Source organism: Chelonia mydas, chromosome 2 (genome assembly GCF_015237465.2).
Source record: "Chelonia mydas isolate rCheMyd1 chromosome 2, rCheMyd1.pri.v2, whole genome shotgun sequence".
NCBI classification, from domain to species: domain Eukaryota; kingdom Metazoa; phylum Chordata; order Testudines; family Cheloniidae; genus Chelonia; species Chelonia mydas.
In genome coordinates this window covers 120853421-120881394 of record NC_057850.1, presented here as the reverse complement: position 1 = coordinate 120881394, position 27974 = coordinate 120853421, and the positions used below count along the sequence as shown (strand labels likewise).

At 40.8% G+C, this 27974-nt stretch overlaps 1 protein-coding gene across 5 annotated transcripts in view; it reads right to left on the bottom strand.

Annotated features, from left to right (window-relative positions):
- DROSHA (drosha ribonuclease III) overlaps positions 1–27911 on the bottom strand; it is a 104707-nt gene extending 76796 nt beyond the window's left edge. For 3 of the 5 annotated variants that reach the window (XR_005224429.2, XM_027829014.3, XM_043540219.1), the window contains exons 1-9: positions 27775–27911; positions 21278–22123; positions 18144–18236; positions 16900–17131; positions 14947–15121; positions 11678–11832; positions 8595–8675; positions 5073–5159; positions 4871–4957 (exon numbers count right to left, since the gene is read on the bottom strand). Coding sequence is in view for 4 of the 5 variants with exons in the window: in XM_027829014.3 (XP_027684815.2) it covers positions 4871–4957; positions 5073–5159; positions 8595–8675; positions 11678–11832; positions 14947–15121; positions 16900–17131; positions 18144–18236; positions 21278–22116 (1749 nt within the window). In the remaining variant the exon portion in view is untranslated. The remainder of the gene's footprint in view (positions 1–4870; positions 4958–5072; positions 5160–8594; positions 8676–11677; positions 11833–14946; positions 15122–16899; positions 17132–18143; positions 18237–21277; positions 22124–27774) is intronic. The other 2 variants (XM_007066715.4, XM_043540220.1) reach the window with 1 other exon arrangement.
- Positions 27912–27974: the final 63 nt, after the last annotated feature.

Genomic DNA, 27974 nt, shown 5'->3' with positions numbered 1-27974 from the left:
GACTGCCCCCCCCCCCCCCCCCATCCTGCTTCTTTTAGAGGGACAATGTCAACCTGATTTTTTTTTTTAAATTGACCAATTAAAAAAAAATTGCTACAATACCCCTGGAAAATAGTTTTCCAATCTCCCTGACAAAATATTACAGAGCTTTTTCTATTCTGCTGCTGCTACTGCTTATTATTATGAGGGTCTTTACAGGAAAGGAGAGTGGGCAGGCTCAAGATATCTACCACACATACTTGGGCCAAACTCTCCATTTCTCCTTCACCTTCATTTTTGTCTGCAGCCCCTTCAGTTTCAGCTCTACTGCAGCTGTTACTAGTAAACACACCAGCTCTCTCAGATCAGGGCATGAGACATATGTCATAATGGAGCACATAAGACAGGAAATGCAACTGACTGTATACAAAGTGCTGTCAAACACATGAAGTAAACACACCGAAAAGAGAGAAAAAAATTTTTTTTTTTCCTGTAATCTCCATCAGTTATAGGTAGAGACTTTTTGCGGGGAGAGAGGAGAGTGCTGGGATGAATTTTCATACGGAAACAGTCTTCAAGATGATGGCATGCTTTTAAAGGTTTTTTTCTTTCTTCCCCTCATTAAAAAAGAACCTTATCACACCCCAGTAATCACAAGAATTGTATAACAAACCAGGACTCCTGTATAATACAAAATGGGGGCGGGTGGAGGATGATGGAGGGGATGGACAGGATTGCAGTTTTGTGCTTTCAAGAGGTTTTTGAACAGCCAGTTTTAACTTCAATCGTGAAAAATACTTTGTCAATTTCTTTTTAGGTTTGTAAAACTCACTACTAAGACTCTACTCATGTGTAGTATTGAAATATTAAAAGGATATTTAAATTACACTTTCAATCATTAGTAGTGCCATTTCCATTGATCTTAAAATTTAGCACCTATACCATACAGCTTTACAGTTTGGATTCTGAAGGTTTTGATGCAAAAAGCAAGCAGGCAATCCAGTACACACACAATTGCATGTCTTTCTCGTGAGCCATGAGAGAACTTAAATTTTTGCCATTTTTAAGCCAACATGGCTGAAGCTTTCACTGTCCCTGCAAATATAAGAGACCACCTCATAATGATCAATGATTCATGAAACTGAAGCAATTTAAGGCCCCGATCCTGCAAGGGATCTCTGTACCTGCAAAGAGGAATGCTGAATTCAATTCACAGGTACAGTACAAGTTCCTGTCTGCATACATCTGCTTGCAGCACCGTGACCCTGGGCTTATGCTCCCTTCCTCCCCCCAAAAATACACAGCTCTCACTAATGTTAATCTTTAGGCTATATCTATTAAGTATAGTTGTTGCTAGGAAGATTCCAGATGTAACCATCTTTGTAGACGTTCCCCCCGTTATGAACTTGTTTATTCAGAAACAAAAACCCCTACAGATTACCAATATCAAATTAAAAATATGACAAATCCTCTTTCTTCAAATGTATTTGATACTGGATACCTTTCAATAGAAATTAAGAATTTGGATATTAAGACATGTTACTCAATGTTTGGGGAAAAAATAACAGTCACATTTATTTCAACAATGCTTTAAAATATCATGAGAGCCTATTTATTTTCCAACAGATGTCTAAAGATGACCAAGTCAGGACTTTCTGGATCAGCTGCTTAACAGCCAGGACTATTTCCATTTGTCTTCTGTGCAGAATAAAGAGAGCAGAAAAGGGATTCTTTAATCAGGTGACCAACTTCCAAATAACTAGGAACAAGTTTCCCAGGCACAGCTGCACTTAAAAAAGCTGGAAGAATGCTATTTGTTGAATAATGGATTCAAAGAATAATGCTGTAATAAAGCTGGTTGAATAACTTCACACAAATGATGCATTATTCATTGAACATCTATGATTTGACATATCATTTTATCTAATATTTGTCCAGCTCGACTAATAACGCAGCTTTGTTACAGAGCTGCAGGGTGCAAGTGAAGCCTCCTCAGCTATACAAATTTGTCTCATTAAAATATTTTGTTATATTATCTCCAACCTTGCAAAGAACCATGTGGATGCTACACTTAGCCATCTGCTATTTATCAAGCATATCCTGAAATGCCTCTGAAACGGCAATTCCCCCATAATTGCTGTCAAAAGCCTTACAGTGCAGCAAGAGCATTCTCCTTGTGAAGACCTTTCCTATCTACTCTCCCGCTGATATCAGAAAAGACTGTGTGGTGTTGCTCTATGACCATATGTCTGCAATGAAGAGTAGCAATCTGTCAGAATTATCACTTGCTGCTGACCGTTTTCACACAGTTAGCAAAAAGCGTACAGGAAGAGAACTGCAAGTGAGGCTCCAGTAGTTTTGTGCCCAAAACACACAAGTTCCACAATCGAAGTAGGTTGAGCATCTTCAGGTATCAGCTCATACAGGGCAGTGTGAATTCTCTTTGCCTCTGGAGGAAGAATTTTCTGTAACACATGTTGTCTGTAATTCTCCATGCCATGCTTGACTTAGAGTGGACTTGTATTCTAAAGAAAAGGTGGTTCCTTTATCCTTAGTAATAATACCTTCCCAAATAAAAATGCTTAAGTGTTTTTTTCTGCTCCATGTCCCCCAAAGTGAAAATGGAGGGACTGGTGAGAAAACCTATCTGAAAAATTGCCTTTGAACACTTACACTATCTACATCAACAGGAGAGCCTCTCCCATCAGTGCAGTGGTACTCCACTTCTCTGAGGGCAGTAGCGATGTCAACAGGAGAAGCCCTCTTGTTGACACACAGCATTGTGTACACCAGGGATTAGATGTACACTATGCCCTGGTCTACACGAAAGAGATAGGTTGATGCAAGGCAGCTTATGTCAACCTACCTCTGTAAATGTCTACACTAAAACTTCGCTCCCACTGATGTAATTCACCCGCTACACCGACTTATTAACTCCACCTCCACGAGAGGTATAGAGTTTAGGTCAATGTAGTTAGACCGATGCAGTGTCAGCATAGACACTACATTACTTACATCAACTGTTGCAGGCTTTCAGAAGACATCCCACAATGCCCCACACTGACAGTTCAATTGGTGCAAGCCTTCCTGGTGAGAATGCGCACTGCTGACACAAGGAGCAAAGTGCAGACATGCACAAGCGATGTAAATTAGGTCGACTTAATTTTGTAGTGTAGATGTGAAACGCTCACAGGTATGGACGTAGTTACACCGACATAAATTTGTAATGTAAACCAGAGCTAAGAGAACGATCACAGCAAAAGGTTTTAGAGAATTCTGAAACCCCAATCACATTTACTTTTGTCAAGGAACGGTGGAGTCTCCTTTCACAGGCACCGTCACTTGTCTAGTCAGCTAGACACTGTTTCTTAATCAGGTTTGGCGAATCCTGTTATTTCATGTGTGATTCTGCAATGCAGACATGTTCCTTATTTGTGTAATGAGACCAAACAAATTCAAGTTGTGACTAAATTGGCAACTTGAAATCTAGTCACATAAAAAAAAAAATAGTTAAAATGTGTTTCCTACGACTACACTATAGCTGTGTTCTAGTCTCCAGGATACTTGTTTTACAATCACATTTTCCTACTGTTTAAAATGGTTCTCTTGTTCATATTCCTGTGTGAAACAACAGGGAAAAACAACCAACCAGCTGACTAGAGAGAGAAAACAGTGAAACTGATCATACACAGAGAGCTGTCAAAAGCATCAAGTGAGCAAACTGAAAAAAGGAAGACATATTCTTTTCAATCCCTTTCAATTAGAATAATTTTGGGGCCCAATCTCTCACTGAGAACCATGCAAGTTCTGGGGGGAGAGAATAGATATTTCTTGTAACAATAGTAGGTATAAAATTTGTAAGCAGAGGAGTGATTTTTTTAAGTTGACAGTATTCCTTTGATTAATTCTTGTAAACATACAGTTCCTGGTAAGTGTTTCTATACTTCCACTCAGATCAGAATGGCAGTGACCTTGGGTTTATTTCCCCTTTTCCTCTGTTGTGGGGGCCGGGTCACTTGCTGGGATCATCTGGATATATCTCATTTAATCACTTCTCAGCAATTGTGGGGGCTTGGGCACTGGTGCATGTTGGTCCCTCCTATTTTCTGTCTGTGGCACATAACAGTCTAGTCTCCTGAGGGCTGTAATACTTGGGCATAATTTGGGTTGTTGGGTTTACTGTGTAGGCGGTGACCTGTGATATGCAGGAGGTCAGACTAGATGTTCTGGTGGCCCCTTCTGGCCTTAAACTCTATAACTATCAGATGAAAGTAATTAATATTTGAGAAACAAAAGGATGATGGGATACCAGGGGCACCCATTTTTGAGGTAGAGTAGGATTCCATTGAAGCTGCAAAATACCTGATTCTAAATAGCCCCACCAAACCATAAATGCATCATTTTACTAACAATCTGATGGGAAGCTGAACCGTTGTCGGAAACTATAGGACATTTTTAGTAAACTTCTGCTGTAGTCAAGGTTTCTAAAACTAGGTGATCTGAACTAATCCGTTCCCATTTTATCCGTTAAAATTATTGGTTTTTCTTTTCTATTAACTTTGTGAACTCAAAAAGTTAATCTAATTTAAATCCAATTAACAGTTTTAACAAGTGATCCACAGTTTATTTCATTCTCAAACTTTGACACATGCAAAAATGTTATTCTGTTGCACACTACAGCCTCAATCACAGTATGAAAGGAAAACTTACCCCAATTAGTCAGGACAAAACCTGAGTATCATTAGCACAAATGTCACCCTCCCATTTTTAAGTGAAATTGACAAGAAGCCTTTCAAAGCACATGTACCACTGATTGATACAAGTGCTATTTAAAAGGACAGAAATAGCCTGCCTTCTAGAAAAGTACCATGCATAAAATGAATATACTTACATTTGTCAGTGGAGCATGTGCAAACATGGAAAACCCTTCAAAAATATACTCGTGGTCATCATATTCTATAACAGTTGGCCTGTCTGTCTAAAAAAAACAAAAACAAAAAAAGTTAAAGTTAAAATAGCTGTGGCACGACACAGATCAACGTTAAAATAAACTGAACTGGACTATTGGCTGGAATTGTTTATAAAGTACTTACTAAGAAGTTTGTGGGAGGTGACACTGTAATTCGATAGTGGTACAGTCTTCCAGCATTGTTGGTCATGGGGCGGCATGGCTTAATAGGCTTGAAGAGAAAGATTCATAGAATTATGTGCAGAGTCAAGGTTAATTTAAATAAAAAGAGGGAATACAACACTTAACATCCATGAAATGTTCAGTAGAAAAAAATTAAACAAAACAGGTAATCATAATTAAGTATTCTTGGAGGAGGAGGAGTCGTAGCATAATACATTTTTTATTGAACTTCAGAAGCATCTACAGTGATATTATTCTGGGCAAACTGTAAGTGCAGTTCATACATTCTCCATATTGTTGTGCACGTCTCTTGCACACAGAAGCCAGTCATCTAAGTGTTGAGATGCTTTTCTTTTCTTGTTTGTTGTTTTTTTTTATATAATTTCATTTTAGGCTATTAATAAAAAAATCATAAAGATTATGCTTAGATTTTTTCATTGGACAATCTCAATTCACTACAAAGGCGAGCAGGTATCTTCACTTGACAGGTGGACAAATTGAGGCATCAATCAAACTAGCCCAGCATCACACAGTAAATCAGCATCAGAAACAGACAAAGAACCCAAGTCTGCCAGTGTCCTGCTTTAACTAGCAGACCGCAATTTCTTCCTATGAAAAGCACACGAATGGCTATGCCTAAATGTAGGAAGGTCTGCATGTGGTTCAATGGACTATAAGGTTCCCAAGACTCATATTTTCAGGTTCTTCTGAAGCTCTCAGGTATAATGGGTAAAAATACTCACCAGCAACTAGACAAAAAGGAACCCCATGCAGGATCTGTTTTCTGATAGGTTCTCACTGCTCTGAGGCTCACACCAGATTAAGAGAGTCTATAGTGGGCTTTTATGAGCCCACAATTCCCAGCATCCTCATCTTTAGGGGAAGCTATCTCCTCACCATGAGTCAGTCAGATTTCAAGATTTTCATCTACTAAAAATGCTTCTCCTTCAACAAAATTTACTGGGGCGTGAGGGGATGAGGGAAATTAATCTAGGTCTGAAATAGTTTATTACAAGGTTCAGTCTGGAGTAATCTTCTGAAATAGGGTAATAAGCCCATGAAACAGAAATGTTCATGAATACTGAAATGCAACAGCTGCAGTTTAAAAAAAAAATAAAAGGGGGGGGGGGGGAAATCCACATAAAATATTTTGTTCAATTTTTATTTGGAAAGTCACACACAGAGAAAATGATAATAAAACAGTAGAACCTTATGAATGACCAATGTCATGAATGATCAGTTATACAAACCATTGTAGGATAAGACCACCATACTGAGAACTAGCACTGTACCTATACCTTAATTTTAAGATGGTCAATTTTATGAATTTCTCAATCACCAATTAGTTTTTTAAATAGGGGCTTAACTATACAGATACAGTTTAAATCAAGAATGTAGGGTTACATAAATAACCAAATTCTTGAATGTAATTTGTTGGGGAAAAGTAAACATGATTTTTGTAAAGGGAAATCGTGCCTCATCAATCTACTAGAATTCTTTGAGGGGGTCAGCAAGTATGCAGACAAGGGAGATCCAGTGGATAAAGTGCACTTAGATGTTCAGAAAGATTGTCACAAGGGCCCTCACCAAAGGCTCTTAAGCAAAGTAAGCTGTCATGAGATAAGAGGGAAGCTCCTCTCATGGACTGGTAACTGGTTAAAAGATAGGAAACAAAGGGTAGGAATAAATGGTCAGTTTTCAGAATGGAGAGAGGTAAATAGTGGTGTCCCCCAGGGGACTGTACTTGGATCAGTCCTATTCAACATATTCATTTATCTGGAAATAGGGGTAAACAGTGAGGTGGCAAAATTTGCAGATGATACACAACTGCTCAAGATAGTTAAGTCCCAGACAGACTGCGAAGAGCTCTGAAAGGATCTCTCAAAACTGGGTGACTGGGCAACAAAATGGCAGATTAAATTCAGTGTTGATAAATGCAAAGTAATACATATTGAAAAACCTAATCCCAACTATAAATATAAAATGACGAGGTATAAGTTAGCTGTTACCACTCAAAAGAGAGATCTTGGAGTCATTGTGGATAGTTCTCTGAAAACATCTACGCAATGTGCAGCGGCAGTCAAAAAAGCAAACAGAATGTTGGGAATCATTAAGAAAAGGGATGGATAGGAAGACAGAAAATATCATATTGCCTCTATATAAACCCATGATATGCCCACATCTTGAATACTGCCTGCAGATGTAGTCACTGCATCTCAAAAAAGATATACTGGAATTGAAGATGGTTCAGAAAAGGGCAACAAAATGATTAGGGGTATGGAATGGCTTCTGTATGAGGAGAGATTAATAAGACTGGGACTTTTCAGCTTGGAAAAGAGACGACTAAGGGGGGAGGATATGACAGAGGTCTATAAAATCATGACTAGTGTGGAGAAAGTAAATAAGGAGGTGTTATTTACTCCTTCTCATAACACAAGAACTAGGGGTCACCAAATGAAATTAACAAGCAGCAGGTTTAAAACAAACAAAAGGAAGTATTTTTTTCATACAATGCATAGTCAGTCGGTGGAACTCTTTGCCAGAGGATATTGTGAAGGCCAAGACTATAACAGCGTTCAAAAAATATCTACATAAGTTCACGGCTATTAGCCAGAATGGGCAGGGATGGTGTCCCTAGCCTCTGTTTGCTTGAAGCGGGGAATGGATCACTTGATGATTACCTGTTCTGTTCATTCCCTCTCGGGCACCTGGCATTGGCCACTGTCAGAAGACAGGACACTGGGCTAGGTGGACCTTTTGTCTGACCCGGTATGGCTGTTCTTATGTTCTTAATGTTCTCATAACACAAAAAGATTTCTATTAAAACTGATGTGCTCTAAAGCTCTTTGTATTTTGAGGGAAAACAAAAAAATACAACCACGATGCGTCGGTTACCTCTACACATAAAAATAGTGAGACTTCAGCAACATTTTTTTCCACAGGAAGGTTGCTATATCATAAGAAAAGTAGCATTTGTGTGTAATTTTTTTCCGATCAAAAAAGTGTCAAAACTTAACACATCGTCTAGCAGTTTCTAGTGGAGACATGTTTCCATGTTCAGGCAATTGCACGTCTTGCTACTATCAGCAAGAAAGTTACTAATTTATTCACTTTCCCTTTACACCTCCTCTGTAGGGAAGACTCAGCAGAAACATAACTTGTGCATCTCCTGGATATCTGTGACTCAGTGGTAGTTCATGCTTTTTTGTTATTAATTTAGTTGCATGTTTCAGAAACTTTGAAAAGAAATTGGCGAGTGCATAGGTTCAGCAACTATTTTCCCTAGTTTTCATATGGAATTTTATTACAGCTAGCACATCCTAAATGTGAAATTACACAACCGGTAAGAAATCGGACTGATTTAATATGACACCATTGTTTACTCTAAAACAATAACTTCCTCCAATTTATGTCAGAGCAAAACAAGTACCTGCCTACTGCTGACAATATGGCATTTATAAGTGCAATATTCAAAACTAGTTACCTCTTCACCAGGATAAATGCTGTGTCTTATTCCTGTTCGTCTGGCTTTAGCACTGCATTTGCACAGTGGCCCATCATTCATCTGTCAAAAACATAATAGGATTCTGCTTTTATTGAAAAAAGACAAAAGACGATGTCTGGAAAAGTTTTTTTGGTTTTAACATCATGAATGCTGATGCTTCAAAGAGCCTGTCATACTTGCAAGATTTATTGGTTTTAGGACATCCACTTAAGCGGCAAATTGTATAGGAAACCAAGGAAACTGCACAACAGCATTAGACTGTCATTGTTTTTTGTGCAGCATAAGCAGGGACAACAACTTTAGCAGAATGACACCACAGCAGTATCACATGTAAGGTATAGCCTTTCCATTTCTTATTTATTAGAACAACCTGCTACTTGCAGCCAATATTAGGCCATAATTCTGCACTTTATATATTCTTGGGCTTTATTTTACACACAAGTAGTTCTACTGAATTTAGTTGGTGAACTCCGGGTCTTATGGAATTTGACTACAATGGGGCCAGGATTTCACCCCATGTATGCAAAATTAAGCAAGTGTAAAAGTTTGTAGGTTTGGGGGTCTTATTTGGTACTTTAGAGATATAACTGGAGTACTTCAAAAGTCACCTGAACATAGATTTTTTGAAAAAAAATATAGATTTTTTTAAAAAATATGACCATTTCTCAATTATGGGATGAATATACCAAATAGCTCTGTCACAAGGGGCATTACATACAATATAAAATTGAATCTTACCTTCTTTTTACCTCCAAGCCCTGTGAAGTCTGGGCCCACTGCAGACTGGCAGTTCCAGTTAGTGCAACACCCTAGCGTGCTTTCTGACTGTGACGTCACACCCACCACAGAACCCCCGGTAGAGACCGGAGCCAACCTACAGAAGTAAATTAAGTCCCCTCTTTTTTCCACCCCTTTACAGTTTTGTAAAGTTTTAATGATTACATCTTATACCTGGTAAGGTATAAATATATTTTTAAAACTTCAAAAAACTGCAGTTGTGTATAAAAACCCACCATGGGACTCCCCTTACCTTTAGAAGCAGTCTGCAGGTCCCAACAGAGCTCCGTGGTGGGGGGGACATCCTCAGCCAACAGAGAGAAGGCTAGGGTGTCTCAGTGACAGGGAACCAAAAATGCACAGTGGGAATGGACTCCATATGGCCTGGAGGGGGAAAAAAGGCAGCCCAGTTTGAAGGTTAATCTATTGACTTTTTGGCTGACAGTGTTTTCCTCAAAGATTCTATCATAACACATACATGCAAGGGGGCTTAAGATGTAGTGCGCATTTCCTCACCTTTGGGTGTTTAACTGTGCATCCTTAATATCAGAGTGGTGTGGTATTTTGCTCTTATACAGTTTGTCACATACTTTGGAACTTCAAGAACAAATGTGCTAAATAAACATTAGCAAAATATTCTCATGTCAAGTCTAAGCTGAAAGCACATTTTCTCACTTGCCTGTATATCTTACGTATCAGAGACGAGAGAGATAAATAATACAATAAATACTCAATTAGTTCAACACTTCATGAAAATCAGGGCCCTCCAAGGTGTCTCAAAATCACTAGCGGCTTTTGAAAATCTTGGCATTTACTCTTATTGTTAAATAGTATTTGAATATAACACCTTAGGTGTGTGCATCGGGATTTACACAGAAGCTAGGTCACCAGTAAGGCCCAAAGGCACTTGCAACGTATGTTAGATACAACACGGCATGAATTAGGGATAGATGACAGGCAAGAAGGGAGAGTGGTTTACACAAAAATTAGGCTGTCGGGTTTTTTTGTTGGCTTGGTTTGGGGTTTTTTTGCAAGACATGCTTGACGTTCATTCCTGTTTTGTGGGAGTGAAGGTCTGTAAATATTTTCGGATATCTACCTACGGCATTTATAAGCCTATCACTTTTGCATCCGAATACTAAACAAAATTATGGGAAAGCACATTACTCAAAATAAAATTGTTCTGTACTGAATAAAAATCAGATACAAAAAGTATGCCATTGGCAAGGCCATAATGACTTTTTTGGAACTTTTTTCAGATGTCCCTTAGGAAGAAGAAGCAACTCAAGGTAAATTCGTGGAAATAACCAGGCATTTCTGATACTGTTCACTTCGTGGCCCTTCACCTCTCTCTATTTGGCAAACATTTTATACTGAGGATTCTATTATATTTGTTTGAAAAACTTGGCTTTTCAAACACAACTCATACAACGCAATTTTCAAAGTTAAATATCTCAATAGTTTTATAATTTTGGGTTGTGGGGGAGTTTTTTTTTTTTTTTAAACCCTAGGAGCATAAATAAGAGCTCGTAATGGAAGCGTTGACAGACCTTTGAATTATCACAGCAGCAACGTGCATTGCAATATCTTTTGCCATTATAATTTGTGGCCTTCTAGTTTCATGCCTCCAATAAAATGCCAGAAAAACAGGTTTACTGGGGGTGCCATTTGACAAAGAGTTAGAAGGGACCATAAAAGAGTTAAAAAAGAAAGATGGAGATGGCAAATTTGCAAAGCACTGCCTGATCTCTGTGTAACATATATATTCAAACAACATTTCATGAGCTCACCAATAACATTTAACGAGGACTATAATCTGCATGCAATTACAGCAGAACCATTAGACAAGAAATTAGAAGCATTAACAGCAAATTTAAGAAATTATTTATCATTATACAGTAAGACCTTTTAGGTGAATCATTTGTAAAGCAGATCTACAAGCTCTCTCTCCCTCATCCCAGCATTTATCTTTGTCTCTACTGCTAGGCTAACAGAATAGATTGAACCATTACATTACTGGCAATGCAGAGTTTACAGATACAGTCAAATATGATTCAGGGTGAAGAATCTCCAGGGTTCAAGGGTTTTAACTGAACTCCTGAGATTGAAAGCGACGTGCACTGAACAACAATAAAATATAATCTAGAAAGGATGAAAAAAAATTCAATTTGGACAGGAGACAACAGCTGTCATCTAGTATATTCTGTAACAAATCTGAGCTGTAGATTTGTATGGCTCCCAGAACAAACCTTTTAGATACACAGTGAATGTTTTGCACACAATACCTGTCCGGGGTCATTGTACCAGAGCTCCTCATGAAGACGATCAGGGTGAGCTTTTTTACGCTTAATTTCCGCAATAACGTCAAACACTTCAGAATCTGAACTGCTAGAACAGGTGCTATTGTCATCCGAGTCACAGTCGGACTCACTGGAGCTCTCTGGTTCAAAAGTAAAAATAAGGTTAGTTGAAAAGAACCTCCATTCATTCTTTTCCAAAACAGCAAAGAATTTTCTAATATCCAAGCAAACATCATATAGATCTTGAAATTATCAAAGACTTATACAAAATTCAGAGTGGCTCTTATGAATCCTAGGACAGCAATTGAGTTTTAATTTAAAGAGTGACAGCAAATACTAAGGTTATTGAAAGTTGCATTAACTGAATTTGTTTGCACACACGAGTGGAATGATCTGACCAGTTGACCATTATTCAATTTCAGAAGAGCAATTACTATGCTCCCAAACACAATTGTTTGAAGCTAAAAGACTGCAAGGAAGAGGACTATGAATTTATAATCCACACAAGTAAAATCTAAAAAAACCAAGACAAAAAAACATGTACATTGCATCTACATTCATGACCATGCACACTGAGGATCAACGAAAGAGAGCTTGTTTTTTTTAAAGTTGTTTCAGGTTGACATGAGTTATGGTAATAGCATTGCACATATTTGTGTTTGTAACCAAGATTATTTAATTATTTTTGTAGATAACCATTAACCAATTTCCTGTTTTTTCACACTCTGAAAAGGGTGTATGCAAAAAAGCAATGTTCCAGGACCTGTACGGTTAAATTGGCAAACTGGAGACTACAGAATAGTTCAGAATTCAAGCTGTCCATGAAGAGCTCTAGCATTTCATGGAACGGAATTAGCTTTTCACAAGCTGGAGATTGTTTAGGAGTTTATCAGAAAGTACCTTAGTCACTTAAAAAAAATAAAAATAAATAAACCTTGCCTGAAGGGAAAGCTAAACTTAATTCCTCTGAAATTTCTAGGACTATTACAGGACTCTTACTTTTTCCTTCTTTTTGCTCTAGTTCTCTGAAGGAGATGTTTCCCCCCCAAAATGACATTATATGCAGTAACCGAAGCAGAGGGGAGCCGTTTTCTGTAGTGGAAATTTAACACCTCCTGCCAAACCCCATATAAGTAGGCTTTAAAGGATTAGACTTTTATCTGTAAATGTTGGTAAATATTGATTTCACCATGCACATACAAATCGACAAAAAATATTTCTATTTATAATAATCAAAATTTACCAATAGGCAAGGGAAGAAAAATGCTGCATGAGGACTTATCAGAGTTTGATTTAAGGTAATATATTTTGACATGTGACATTGACAATTTGTGCTTTGATGGCTACAAAGCTTTAACATTTTGAAGCTCAACATCTACAGTCAATAAATAATTATCTGTCCTCTCCCATTATTTTCCACAACTGTAAAAATTTAAATCACTAAAAATAAAAATTAATGCTTAAGACCCATAGTTTTGTGCAAGTGTGAAAAAATTAAATGGATAAAAATGTCAAAAAATGCTTAAAAACAAACATCAATATGAGCCATCAAAATAGTAAAAGAATAAAAACTTAATTCTGCCAAGCCTACGTATGAATCAGGCTGTGGGTAAGGTTCATGCTGACACCACGAGAGAGTGCAAACATTTAACCCCCATGGCTGCAAGGCTAATTTATTCAGGCTGCAGACTGAAAAAGTGATGAGAGCCTTTCTGTGCCCACTAGGCAACTGACTGCATACAAGAAGGATGAATTTAGTAGCCTGTCCCCCTCCTCACTGGCAACAGCACCATCCATGGTGCCCAGGGAAGGCAGACTCCTCTGCATGAAACTGTTCTCCCACAGGGGCTAAAGGTGTGCAGGCTTTTCAATGGGCCCTCCACTCTCGGGTGAATTTCACCCTGTATATACGGCACAGACCAAAAAGTACATTTACTATGTTTAGAATACTTACATATTTTTAATTTAAAAAATGTATTATCTATTTCCGTCTCCCTCTGGGTTGTCATTTTACTTTGCTAATATCTCATTGATTATATTACACTACATTTATGGCAAAATAAGATGAAAAAATAAAGATACATACATGACTAGGCTTAGTTTTGAGCATCTCAGGTGTTAGATCATAGATGTAAAACTTGAATAAAAAACTTAACCTCAAATTACCTTGATATTAGTGAACGTCACGAATTAACACCAAGAACTGAGAGACATGTGACTCACTGAAGTTTGATAAATAATAAGCAAGGGCCCAACAGTGCTCCCACTGAAGTAAATGCAAAAACTGCAAGGGGAGGAGGACAGGGTCCCAAGTAAATAAATGCAAAAATGATAACACCACAAGTATGTACTTGGGCTCATTTATCTTTACCTTTATCATTTAAGTTCTAGTTATGACATTTAATATTTTAGCAAATATACAAAATTCTCAGCCTACGAACCATCACTATGCAAGTAAAAATGCATTTCGAAACCCAGTACTTCTGAATATAATGAAACCATCAAGATGTGCAGCGAGACCCTGATCCACAATGGGAGTGCAGCAACTCTCACCATCACATAGGATCAGGACCATAACCAACCTTAGCCACCATGTGAATTTATGATTGTTCCCCTTGTCTTTCCTTTCTACCGGTTTGAGAGAGCATCACATTGTATCGTTCTTAAAATTAGACTGTGAGCTCTTCAGAGCAGAGACCAGGTCGCATTTGATTTGTGATTTGCCTAACATGTTATTGGGTGAGAGAAAGACAAAGAGCAAATATATTTTTTTACAAAAAGAATTGACTTCAGAGCATTAGGAGACTAATTATAGCATTCTGCTACTAAATCTTTGCCCGGAGCTGGGGAGTGACCAACAATATTTAATGCAGATTAACGACGTGCTAATTAGCAAGTTTTTTACTTCATGTTCAATAGAGAGCCACAGTAAAACAGTATATGTTTAAAATGCATATGGCCACTTCTTCAATCATCTTTCAATTGTACTTTAGCAATAATCTTATTTTCAGCTGCCACAACAGCCTGCATTTTGACACTTTAAAGATAATGCCTAATACACAAAGGGTGAGATTTTCAAAAGCACTCAGTGTTGACCTAATTCCACTCCCACCGAAGGCAATGGTAAGACTCGCACTGATTTCAATGGGAGGACAGTTACGCTGATGCTGAGCGCTTTTGAAACCACCACCCAGCATATATTCATACAAAAGAACACACAAACGGATATAAAGAATGTAGTCACTGTTCATTACTCGGTTTCAGGTCTTCGCCAACGTGGCATTTACCTAAATCCTCATCGAGTTTGGTCTTTGGTGGCTCCCATGGTGGCCGGGCTGCTTTGGCTTTTGCTTGTCGCTTTCCTAACTCCTCCTCGAACCTTTCATACAAATCTCGGAGCCGACTTGTTCCAACCACCGTGGAGTCCCCCTGATAATGACAACAAACCAAAAACAAAAACAAACAGAAAATTAAAGGAGGCTGTGAGTGGGGTGTACCTTCCCCGCACTGGACAGGAAGGGCTTAACCCCATACTGTGGGCTGTAGAAGACATGCCCCCTTGCCCCTGCTGGGCATGCCCCAACTGGGACCACAGTATAATAGGGAGCAGCCCAGCTCAGTCTGGGCTGACCACTGAGGACTACTCCTGAGGGCATTCTGCACCAAAAAAATTAAAAATTATGTGCCAAAAAAATAAAAATTCTGCATACAATATTTTAAAATTCTACAAAATTCTGAAAATTTTATTTGTCAAATAAATGTGGAGGCTCCAGCATAGCACTGGGGAGCACAGGCCACTGGCTGCACAGAGGTGGGAGTTTGCAGAGCTTCCTGCAGCCGGGACTAGCAGCTGAGCCTGGTGCAGGGTAGGAGCCACCACCCGGGTCTTCCCCAGTCCCACCTCCTGCCCCACAGTGATTTACCTCTTTGCCAGCTGCCCTGTGCCCCCAAAGCACACTGCTGGGGAGAGTCGCATGACCACTGTTGTGGCTTCCCTTTGCTTCCCCATCAGAACGTCATTTTTCTGTGAGGAAGCAAAGAAATCTGCAGGGGACATAAATTCTGTGTATGCACAGTGGTGCAGAATTCCCCCAGGAGTAAAGAATGTGTGTTGCAGGCTCCTGTTCATGATCTACCAGAGCTCAGACCACAGGGGCCAGACGCGCTGAGAACCAGGCAAAGACCTGGCTATCCATGGAAGCCCACTAGGGAAAGGAGTCGCAGGAATTTTGCCGGCCAATGACCCTAGAGATCCAGAGGACCTATGGACTACAGCATAGGAAGACAGGGTAGGAAGTAGCCCAGGGGAACTAGACATTGATCTGGTTGTGGAACCGGGAACAGAGCCAGTGTGTTTTGAACGGATCTCCACTGACTCAGTGGTGAATACACTCGCTGCTGATAGGGCCCTGGGCTGGTGAAATAGGGAGGGCCTGGGTCTCCCTAACCCAACACCAACCCACCCCTGGGTGGTAAGCCACCCCCTGCCTGGCCACCAGGCCATACTGCCTCACTTAGATAAGCAGTCCTATTGACTTCAGCTCCGAGGCCATACCGCCCTGGCCTGCACCAAAAGGCAGCCCCATCGACTTCGACTATTAGGCCATCCTGCCCTGCATCCAGAACAGTTCCCCTGACACGGTTCACTTGCCCTGCAACAGAGGCTTTGCAATATTAATGTCTTAAAATATGGTGTGGTTTCATCATTCCAGAATGAACAAATGAAAAAATCAACAAGACAAAAAACATTTCCTAGAAATGGTCCAGTGTAGCATGGGAACTTTGTATAAAATCACTAGGACATATGTAAAGGCATCCTTTCACCAGCTGACCCTGATGATAGAGAACTGCATTCAATTGTACACTGTCATTATTGGTAGAGCCCTGTGCAGATACAAAATCTGCATCTGATCCGTGATCTACAAACATGGTCCACAGATATCCACAGATTTGCAGGCCTCTAGATATAATATCTGGATCTGCATCCATCCGCTATCCGCAAACATGGTATGCGGATATCTGCATCTGCGGACTACATTACCGAAATACAAATATCGGACGGGTGATGAAAAGAAAACTGGAGGGAAAAGAAAATTGGGGAGCATTAAGCACTGGATAAAACAAAAATGTAAAGCTGTTAAAATGCTTGTAGTAATCACTGTATAGAAGGACAGTACATAGTAACTGAGGGATCTTCACAGACGTACCACTTGATCCATAGGGTCATTTGAATAGTAACTTTCTGAATGGGTACAACGAACCCATACAGGCTTGAGCAATTCTTCCTCTTCCTCTTCATTTTTTTCAGAAATGATCTCCTCTGGCTCTTTGTCTTTAATAGCGGTGTAATTCTTCTCTTTACTGGCACTCTGATTCTCTGACCACCTCTCTCTCTCCTCCTCCCATCGAGGTCTCTTTCTCTCCCGGCTGGGGGATCGGCTTCAATGTGAGCAAAGAAAGAAAAGCAATCACAAATTGTTTTTTTTTTTTAATATTGATATAGTTATAATACAAAATGAATAGTTTACTTCAAATCAATAGGTCATTTTGCCATATGACTTGTAGCAGAGTTCACTTGGTATTTCCTTATTTTATGGGATTAACTTTCAACAGTAAATATTAGCTTTTGGTACAAATCTAATATATGGAGTCACTTAGCAGCAACCTCTGGAATTAAGACTGAAAGCTCTTTAGAATTTTAAGGCCTATTTTTGACCACATTGTAACTCTCAAAAAAACCTCATTTTAGCCTAAAATGCTTATTTTCACATTGAATGAGATTTGGAGGGGTTTTTTTGTTTTAGTTTTGTTTTAAAGGTTTGAAGCAAATCAGCCATACTCTGAAAAAGTAAACATTTTTGTTTTTTTAAAAGAAGGGAAGACTGGCATCAAAATTTATCAGCATGAGTATGGAATGGTCATATTATTCACATAGACAGAACCCTTTTCCACCACATCAGATTATCATATATTCCCTATTCACTCTGTGTAATACGTGAAAACTTTATTGGTAGTGTTTTAGGAAGTTTTCAAAAAAATATTGGGACTATTTTTTGTATCCCTCCACCCATAAAACCAATAAAGCTATCATGAGGCCAGCGATATAGAGCTCAGACAAAGCCATAAAGACCTCTAAAATGACCTAAAACAGTTATCCTACACAGAACGATGTCATGATTTTAAATTCGGTGATCTGGGTACCTTATAGGCTAGCACTTGGTGCTAAGGAGCTTCCACTGTGCAGCAGGGAAGTCCACAGTCCATTGGTATAGTTTTCCTGTTTCTAGCTTTGTAGGGCCTCAAGATATCAAACTTTAAAGTCATGACATTTTCATATAAAGAAAAGCTGTTACCAGGCCAGGACTGAATCTTGCCCGTCCTGAGGCAGATATATGTACACGTACACATGAACAGCCTGATAAGAGCTTCAAGATCAAATATCCCATCTTACCTCCCTGTTCTTTTGTAATCTTTTCTGTAGGACCTCTCTGAAGATGGCGATCTTCGGCTATCACGATGCCTATGTCTTTCCCTCTCCCGTTCCCTTTAAGAATTTAAAATAAACAGGTTAAACAGGAAATCCTGAATTTTGTAAACACTGTTCCTGAAACAGCATGGAACCAGTTTTAAGTCAATTGTCAGCACTGTTGTAAGTTGTGGGTTCCAACGGTTAGATTCCACAAAACCTGGAAGCTTTGTGGTGACAATCTATTCCTCAAGAAATTTATGACAGACAGTCCCCTCCACCTTCCCTGCTTTCATCATAAGAACAGCTATCTTAATATCCTATTAATTTATACTCAGTATAGACAGCCGATATAGTATACCATCAGAGTCACTCCCATTCTGCCTGTCATTCTTCTGTTATAAATGGAAGGCCTGCTTACTCCATCTGCTACCATTCTCTTTCACTTAGAGACTGAGCAAGAAACTATTCAACACACAATAACTTCAGAATCACAGCAATAATTCAAATACATTTCACATACAAGCCCTCTGACCTTCATAGCCACCTCAGAAGTGCATAAAAATAAACTAAGATAGCCAACCAAAAAAAAAGAGATGTCTCCACAGCCTAATGACGATGACCCCCATCCTGTGAACACTTATACATGAGTAAATCTACAAGCACAAGCAGCCCTAAACACCACCACTCCCGATGTTCTGTAGCTAGTGGCCTTCACTCACTAGCATAAACTGGCACTTTTTACAAGCACTGTATCTGCATGACAACTTAGAATTCTAAAATATTATTTTGTTTCTCCAAGATGTTTTTTTAAAGAAATGTTCAGTTGAAGTAAAAAAAAATCAGATCCAAAAGAAAGCTCCTGCAGTTGTTTTCTGTTGTACTGAGCAATGCGGTTTACACTGATACTTCTCAGACCATCCCCAACCACGAACCAGTTATTGTCACAATTCCAACATTGTGGTTGCCATTATACAACCTATATCTAAGCCACAGTTGTTACAACATTTAAAAACAATTTCTTGGGGGCAATTCTTAGAAGAAACCAGAGATCTTAAGGCTTCCCAGGGCAAGTTTGGAGATTGTATTTCAAGGTTCAGGGCGTCAAAAGGCTGAAGTTTAGCTAAATAGCTGTAAAATTTAAATCATGGGATTCCATGGTTATTGTTTCTCAATGATTTCCACATCAAATGTACTCCATTTATGAATAAAAATATATTTCCCCTCAACTGCTACTCCTGTAAGCTCAGCCTGGGCTCCTTCCTCCTCACACATCACCATCAGGAAAAAAGTTCTTGCAGGCCCAATTTGGCCATCAGTGACACAGATGTTAACTCACTGCTGTCAGTCAGATTGTACAGACGTAACTGACTGAAAGTTAGTAAATAATCATGTTGATGCACAAGGAGGAATAGATAGATGTCTGCTATCATAGCTGGGTTGGCTCTGCAGGGATAATAGGAATTTGAATCAAAGTTATTAACATACACACATATTTTTATACACATGCACACAAAAAAGTCTTGTAACCTTATGAAGTACGCATAGCCAAAGAAATTTAACACATACTATCTACCCCTTTTGCACACTGACCCCCTTTCTTCATCTTTCCTTGTTGTGTTTTGTCTAAATTTAGAGTGTATGGTCTCCAGAGCAAGGCCAACGCCATCTGATTTGTTGGTGAGCAGTGGATCAAAACAAATCAAAGCAGAAAAATCATTTTTATCATTAAAAAGTGAACAGATATGACACCAAAAATACAGGGAAACCAGATTTCTGTGGCCTTAAAAATCTGTGAATCTATGGGCAAAAAGCTGCCATTTTAACATAGCTGCTTTTTGAGTAAAACTGAACTTTTAAATTTGAAATCTAGTTTGTGGAATTATGTAGTGAATACTTAAGTCACCTACAACATGCACTATATTCCATAACCCTTTCTTTTCACGATGCTTGAACGTTGATCACATTTTGCTCTCTTTGACCGATACATGAGATTTTTAAATGATTGTTCCATTTTTTAAAACTCCTTTCCTTCGCCAAGTTCCTCAATAAAACACACTTCTCTCAAGAAGCCTATGCTATTGCAGAGAAGGGTTAAACTTAAGATAAAATCTCAAATTTTTAAAAATAAATGCCTGAAGTTAGACATCTAATCCATACATCAGACACAAAGACGCTCAGTGAAAGTCGAACTAAAATGACAACACAAATTGTAACTCCTCTGTTCATTCACACTCCTTAAGTCCTGTCCTACCCCTTCCTGAGTTTATATATTGGATAATTGGGTCTTGAACCTGCACAGAACCACACAGGCAGATCCTAAGGCCCATCAGGAGTCCCAATGAAGTCAATGATTCTGTCCCCATTGATATTAGTGAGGTTCTAAGTGAGAGCAAGGATTGGCATACACAGTTCTCTTTGCAGGATCGCAGCCTTAGATTCCAAGTTCTTGGGGCATGGACCTTGCCTTCCTAAGAGCCTGTAAAGCACCTAGCCCTATGCTGGCTCTATACACAAGTTCCTAATAATCAACACAGAGCACCCCCTACTCCAGGTAGAAACTCTCCCTGAGTGTGAAGTAGCCAGCCACCATGTCTCTCGTGATCACCGAGAAATTCCATCACATCCACTGAGTGCCCAACACCAACGACGGGGAGTAGAAAACCACCATCACCACCACCAAGGGAGTGGGCCAGTGCTGTGCTCACATGGTGCAGAGAAAAGCAGATATTGACCTGACCAAGAGATCTGGAGAACTGATGGAGGATGAAGTGCACGTCATCACCATCATGCAGAACCTCAACAGTACAAGAGCCCTGAATGATTCTTCAACAGGCAGAAGGACATTAAGTACAGCAAATATAGCCAGGTGCTGGTCAACGGGCAGGACAACAAACTGCACGAGGACCTGGAGCAGCTAAAGAAAATCCAAGTGGATCAGAGCTTGTGTGTGCGAGCCCAGCACACCACAACAGCTGGGTGCTGGAGCAGAGCTGTTGGTGACTCTAAGAAGTAATCTCTGCCTGCGTCGGCAATAAAGTGCTATTCCCAAACCAAAACATTCTCCCACTCCAGGCAACAGTTTGAGCCCCCCTTAAATTCACAGATCATTGATTTACCTGCTTCGTTCATAACTTCTGTGGCGAGGTGGAGTCCTTCCTCTGTCATAATCTGACCTGTGCCGACTGCTTTCTTGCCTTCTCCTGTCAGGACTCCTGCCTCGATCCCCCCGCCGATCCCCATGGTTACTGGGCCGGTGTCTGTCCCCGTGCATGTGACTATGTTCGCGGTGCCGGTGCTCATCGTAGTGCTTACTCCTCTCTGGAGACCTTCGTTCACTTTGGGCCTTTTCTACCTGATATTGGCTTGTGTGCCGAAAATGACTGCTGCTGCTGCTGCTCTGAAAGGAGTTTGAGTTCTGTTGATAACTATTAAAATTAGGAGGTGGGAAAGACTGCTGCGAATAGCCCGTAGAGTAGACAGGTTGATAATTAACTTGCTGCGGCATCACCGGTGGTGGTGGAGGATGAGGCATTGCAGGAGGTGGCATCATATAGGGAAAAGTGTTTTGTCCAGTAGGGGCCCCTGGTACTGGGGAATTACTGGGATTTGGGACTGGTGGAGGAGCAGGAGGGAAACAAGGAGGGACTGGAAAACTCTGCCTTACTTGATGGTTTGGAAAAGGTGGCCTCATGGGACACTGGCTGATTGGACTCTGAGTTGAAGGAGGTACCAGGGACGGATACGGTATAAAATCTGGTCTAGGAGGCACATAGCCTGTGGCTGGAGGGCTTGAGTAGGTAGTCGGAGGAGCTACTTGTTGGTCATATTGGTACTGCACTGAAGGCTGCTGAGGGTGAAGCTGTCTCAGGTTCTGAGGTCTGAAGGTTTGTGTTGACGTTCTTACTCCAGGTCCTCCTCGACCCCGTGGGCATCCTCGTCCAGAATGGAAAGACATCTTTCACCTTTCAAAGGAAAAGGAGAGATAAAATATATAATGCCACATGAGTCTCAGGGGTGGGGTGGTTGAGAGCTAATTGTTTGCCACCCTTTTTAAGTCTCATTCTGTAACAAAGATAACTTCTTGAATATCAAGTTCCAGCCCCAATTGAAATGTCAAGGCACCCGTTGCTGCTTGTACCCAGTTCTGTTCAACTCAAGGGCAAAACAATCTCTTCCAAGAGCTGGACAGCAGATGTTGTCTACAAGAGTCTGCTCTCTTTATATATAGCCTGGCGTCCTCAGGTGTCAATTAGAAAACTGTACATCAGTAAATCAAACAATACCCAATGGTGGATCTAAAAACAAATTTGTATCAGGTGGTATGGGCCCAATCCTGAACCACTGAAATCAACAGTTTTGTCATTCCTCTCAATGGAGACAGGAGCAATCTGTCACTGGCTCTCACTGATCCTCTGCATTCCAATAGCTGCATATTAGTTATTATTTCCATAAAAAACTCTCCTAAATCCCTAATCCAGTAATATGGTCTGCTAGTACACTGCCTGAGCAGGGCCAAAGTTTGACAAATGTTTACCAGATCATTCATACACCTGTTCATATATCCATTTACCAGCCACTACGATGCAGAGCCTTCAAACACCAAAATTAATTAACTCTTATTAAAAAAAACAAAATCACAGAATCCATGAATTTCGACTTCTTCAACAGCCATCCTATAAAGGTGCACGAGAGGTGGCCTCTCATACAATTTTAAACCTTGAGCATAAGGGTTTCACCAACTTTTCCTATTATATCAAATCCTACCTACCCTATTATCAGTCAAATGCAGAGACAATGGCAGTTTATGCTCCCTATTTTGGCCCCACTCCTGAAAAGGTTTATACTGTAATATACTAAACTTTATACACTGTAGGCAATCCCATTCAAGTCAATGGGACTACTCACAGTGTATGAAGTTAAGCACGTGCATAAGTCTTTTGCAGAATCAGTGAGTGCCTTAGATCATAAAGATTTCCCCCCCTGCGGTGGTTGCAAGCAAAATTTGCAGAATTGTATTAATATATGAGAACCAGATAGTGAAAGTGACTAGTCAAACACCATTGTTCAATGTGAGAAAAAAGGAAAAAGTGAAATACATAAATCGTACAAATAAATTCAATATTTAAAATTATTTCAATCTTGATATTCTAAGGGGTAACATAAGGAGGTTTATGGGGGGGAAGGGGTTAAACGTGATGTTCAACTTGACAGTATTCCTCTAAAACACAGACAAAACATTGACCACCACCCACCAGCATCTTAAAATATAATTGGGGTAATTTCATATAACGGAGCATATAAAAACTAAACGACTTGTGTCAAAGATATAAAGTCTTCCTTGAATCATAAAGGCTTTGTCTACCTTACAAATATAACCATATTTGGGAACCTGCTTCCAACCTTCTTGTCTTCTAATCTAATTGGTGGTGCCAGTCCGCAAGGTACTCTGGACCGTATCGACATTTCACAATCAGGTGAAGGCTTGATCAGACCTAACTGAGAAACCAGGCTGAAGCCTTGATTTGTCCAGAGCTTCAGCCCTGTTATTTAACATGATTGAGGTGCAATACTTCATTTATTAATTATTATTATTATTGGGGCTATGTCGGTGTCCACAATACACCTGGCAATTACCAAACATACACAATCCTTTCATCCAAAGAACTCATAATCTAAGAAAACAAGCAACCCATGAAGGATGAAGAAACAAATAAAACATGCAATGATTTTAAAAGTAAGCATTAACTCCCCCACTTGCCATTTACCTAACCAGATGCTCTACAAATTGGATGCATGTTTGCAGCCAAATTCAGGGATAACCAAGGCATAATCACATTCCTTGTTAATTTCAATGGAATAAATAGGCCCAGAGAGCCAATGGTATTAATGAGACCCTATCACTGCACAACAATTAAACATGGTTTGGGGTTTAGAGCACACAGCCCTCAGCAAGCCTAGTTCTGTGGCAACAACCACCATCAAAAAAAACTTTATAAGCTTTTATTAAAGATACAGAAAAAGAAGGAAAAAACATGTAAAGCATGAGACATATGAAACATTAAGTACTGCTTTCATTTTAACAGTATTCCATATTCCCTTTAATGGTAGGGAGTTTTTATAAGGAAACCTCCCTCCCTTCCCCCTCCCTGTTTGACAGACTGTCTGGTTGTATAAATGATGGTAATAACTATCCTTTTTGGGGAAAAGAGAAAAGGTTAGTTGAGATGAGCTGGAGCTGCTGTTGTTAAAAGTCTGATACTGCTATCTTTAAAAACACACACACAAGAATAGCAAAGATTAAAAATGAAGCTTCTGTTTCTGGCTCTTACTTGGAGAAACAGGCACAACACATGATCTTAGCTGCCACTCTGAGACCTGGCAAATTTGTACCAGTGTTGGGCTGTTTAGGATACTGTTTTTAGCTGCCTCTCTGGTCCTGGCTCACAGCAGCGTTGTAAAAGATGCAGTCTTGGCCAGTTAAGTAGGATTATTATTAGGCAGCGGCAAAAGGAGAAAGATAGGAAAGAGGAGAAATACAAGAAGGTTGGGAAGGAAAAGGACACAAGGGAGATGATGTCAGCAGGAAGCCAAGTCTGACATTCCAGGTACCGTTCAGAACTTAGATGGCAGAGGTGGTGAAGTCACTGGGTCCCTCTCTCTGGCCCAATCTGATCCTAGCATCTTTCAGGAGCAGGACAACAAAGGTCCAGTGATGTTGTGGTGGATCCCAGGGTCTCTGGAGACAGTGAGCCTGGTAGCCAGGATGGTATTTTTATTCCTTCCAGTCCATGTGCTTCCACCTCATGTCATGACCTCCCCAGCAAAAATCGCATTTTTAAAGGACCCCCAAAAGGGGTTATGTGCAGAATAGTTCATTCCCTCATTATTTTGTTTACCAATTAGGCCTACTTTCCAGTCTCACACTTTTCCTGTTTACCAATCATGATCTTAACACAATACTTGGGTGATATCAATAAACCAGTGGTCCCCAAACTTTCCAGCATTGCATCCCCCCGTACCCCTGTCTGCCACTGTCCGCCCCCTGAGCTGGGGCCTGGTGCAGGGCCACACCCTGGTGCAGTTCTGAGGCCAAAAGTGGGGCCGGGGCTGCGAATGGAGCCGCGGCCAGGGGCCATGGCTGGGTGCGGAGCAGCGTCTGAAGGCGGGGCCAGAACAGAGCTGGGAGCAGAGCAGGGCTGGGTGGCGCTCGCTCCCTCCCTGCCCCCAATGGAGGCTAGCTTGCGCCCTGCAATGTACCCCTGAATGTTCCTCCGCACCCCCCTGGGGGGCACACCTCACAGTTTGGGGACCTCTGCAATAGATCTTTCTGTTTGGACTAATCCAGCCTGTCTTTAATTTTCTGTTGACTTTCATCTACAATTTTATATAATGGCCTAGCTGGACTTTTACCTTAGACAATTTAGAGCACAAATTCCTTAGAGTACAACAGTTCCTTAGAGCAGTCCACTGAATATATTTCTGCTGAGGGATCATCACATAAAAAGAAATAAACATTCTAAGGAAGGACTATATTTGTCAACTGTCTCTGATTACAATCCTCAATCTACTCACATCTCTCATGGAAATAATGTTCTCAGATTCACGATCATAATTTAGTCACCTTGCAGATAACAAAGCATGGATTTGAAAATGAAAAGTTATGGAATAATATAGAATGCACAAGTCATTTCAAAGTTCCCTCTGCTGCAGTTTTCATTTAGCTTCATTTTGGGTCCACATTTAAACTCCAAGCTTGGTCTACACTATAGAGTTAGGTCAACTTAAGGCAGCTTAGGTCAACCTAATTATGTCAGTGTCTACACTAGAATGCTGCTTCCTTCGAAGTAAGTGGCCTGCTATACCAACATAATAACTCCCCTTCCACAAAAGGCATAGCGCTTATGTCAGTGTAGTTACTTACATTGCCTGTTGGCTGTCATTCTTCTCACTCTGACAGCTGGAGCCCCCACCCTGGGGTGACAACCCAACTGTGAGCCAGCATGGTGCTCAATTTCAGGGCAGGGAACCTACTGCCAGTGAAATTGACATTCTTGTCAGTTTCATGGCTTCAGCTTTGAGCCCTGCACTGCCACTCTGAGCCTGAGGCAGCCCTAAAATTGACAAGAATGTCAATTTCACCGCTGGTAGGCTCCATGCTGTGCAACTTAGCAGGCAGTGGGCTCACAGCTCAGGCTGTCACTTCAGAGACAGGGCTCATGGCTGTCAGTGCCCCACACTCCTAAATTAAGTTAACCTAATTTTGTAGTGTAGACAAGCTCTAATAAACTCTCTTTTCTTCCCACAGATACTATGGTGATGACAGCTATTTAACTATCTAGACACAGATATACCCAAACTCCCCATACTAGCAATCTAGAACCCTGTTGTTTGAGCAAAGTCCTCTGAAAGTAATCTCTCTATTTTTGCTCCATCCTACCTACAGAGCCATATGTCTGATCTTGAAGCCAGAAAGGGTAGTGGCAAGAGGCTATCAGACAGTCAGTCTGAGATATATGACAGGGTTGTATAAGCAGAGCATCACATTTAGACCTTGTTTAGACTTAAAAGTTGTTTTACCAGGTAGGGGCTATTTCAGTTGGGGGGGGTGATATTTTTAATTGCATAAAAAGTGACTAGAGATATTCCTTTTCCTCTACAGGAATAACTAAAGCACCTTTATACCGATATAACTGCATCCAGAGTAGTGGGGCTATACCACTTTAAGTCTACCAGTATAGTTATTTCCTTTCCCATACAACAACAGCTGTACCACCATAAGTATCTTTTTATAATATAACTGATATAACTGCATCCACACTAGAGTTATACAGTTTTGACAGTACCAGTACTGTTAAAGCATCACAACTTTCTAGTGCGGACAAGCCCTTAGGCATGCACCAGATGCATGGGAAAAACCTTGAAGCCAGGCAAAACTCTGATGACTTGGGATTTTGCCATCAACCAAAAAAGAAAAGGAGTAATTGTGGCACCTTAGAGACTAACAAATTTATTAGAGCATAAGCTTTCATGAGCTACATCTCACTTCATCGGATGCAAGTAGCTGTAGCTCACGAAAGCTTACACTCTAATAAATCTGTTAGTCTCTAAGGTGCCACAAGTACTCCTTTTCTTTTTGCGAATACAGACTAACACGGCTGCTACTCTGAAACCTGCCATCACCCAACTCAGCTGCTGCACACACCAAACAAAAGGCAGGGGGAAATACACAGGTCTGTAGCCAGAGCTCTACAGGAGGAAGGGGGGGGGGGGGTGGGCATCCTGACATAAATCCCAGGCCCAGGCGAAGCTCATGGGTCTGGCCGGGTTTCTGGGCCCCCTCCATTCAACCCTAAAAGGCCCAGTGAAAAGGAGAAAGGACCACGTGAATCGAGCCTAGCCAGCTCCAACGCTACCCAGAATCCTGAGCAAAGCACCCAGCCGGGAAGGAAAAGGAAACAGAGGGGGGGACTGGTTCCTGGGAAAGGAGCGGGAGGGGGACTGACTTGGGGAAGAGGGAGCCCCCACCTAGCTGTAAGGGGGGAGGGGGAGGATCGCTCTCCCTCCCTCAATCTGACCCGCTCTCCTAGCAAGGGGGCGGGAGCATCCATCCTACCTGCACGAGCCCCCCTCGCAGCCCGTGGAGCCGGACACCTGCGGCGCAGGCCGGGCACCAGCCAGGCAGACACCGGCTCCGGAACAGGAAAAGGGAGGGAGGAGCATCCACACCGCGCCGAAGCCCCGCCGCCACCATCCGCGCCGGCTCACTGAGAGGGGCGGGCAATGGGCCGGGGAAGGGACCGGCGAGCGCCGAGC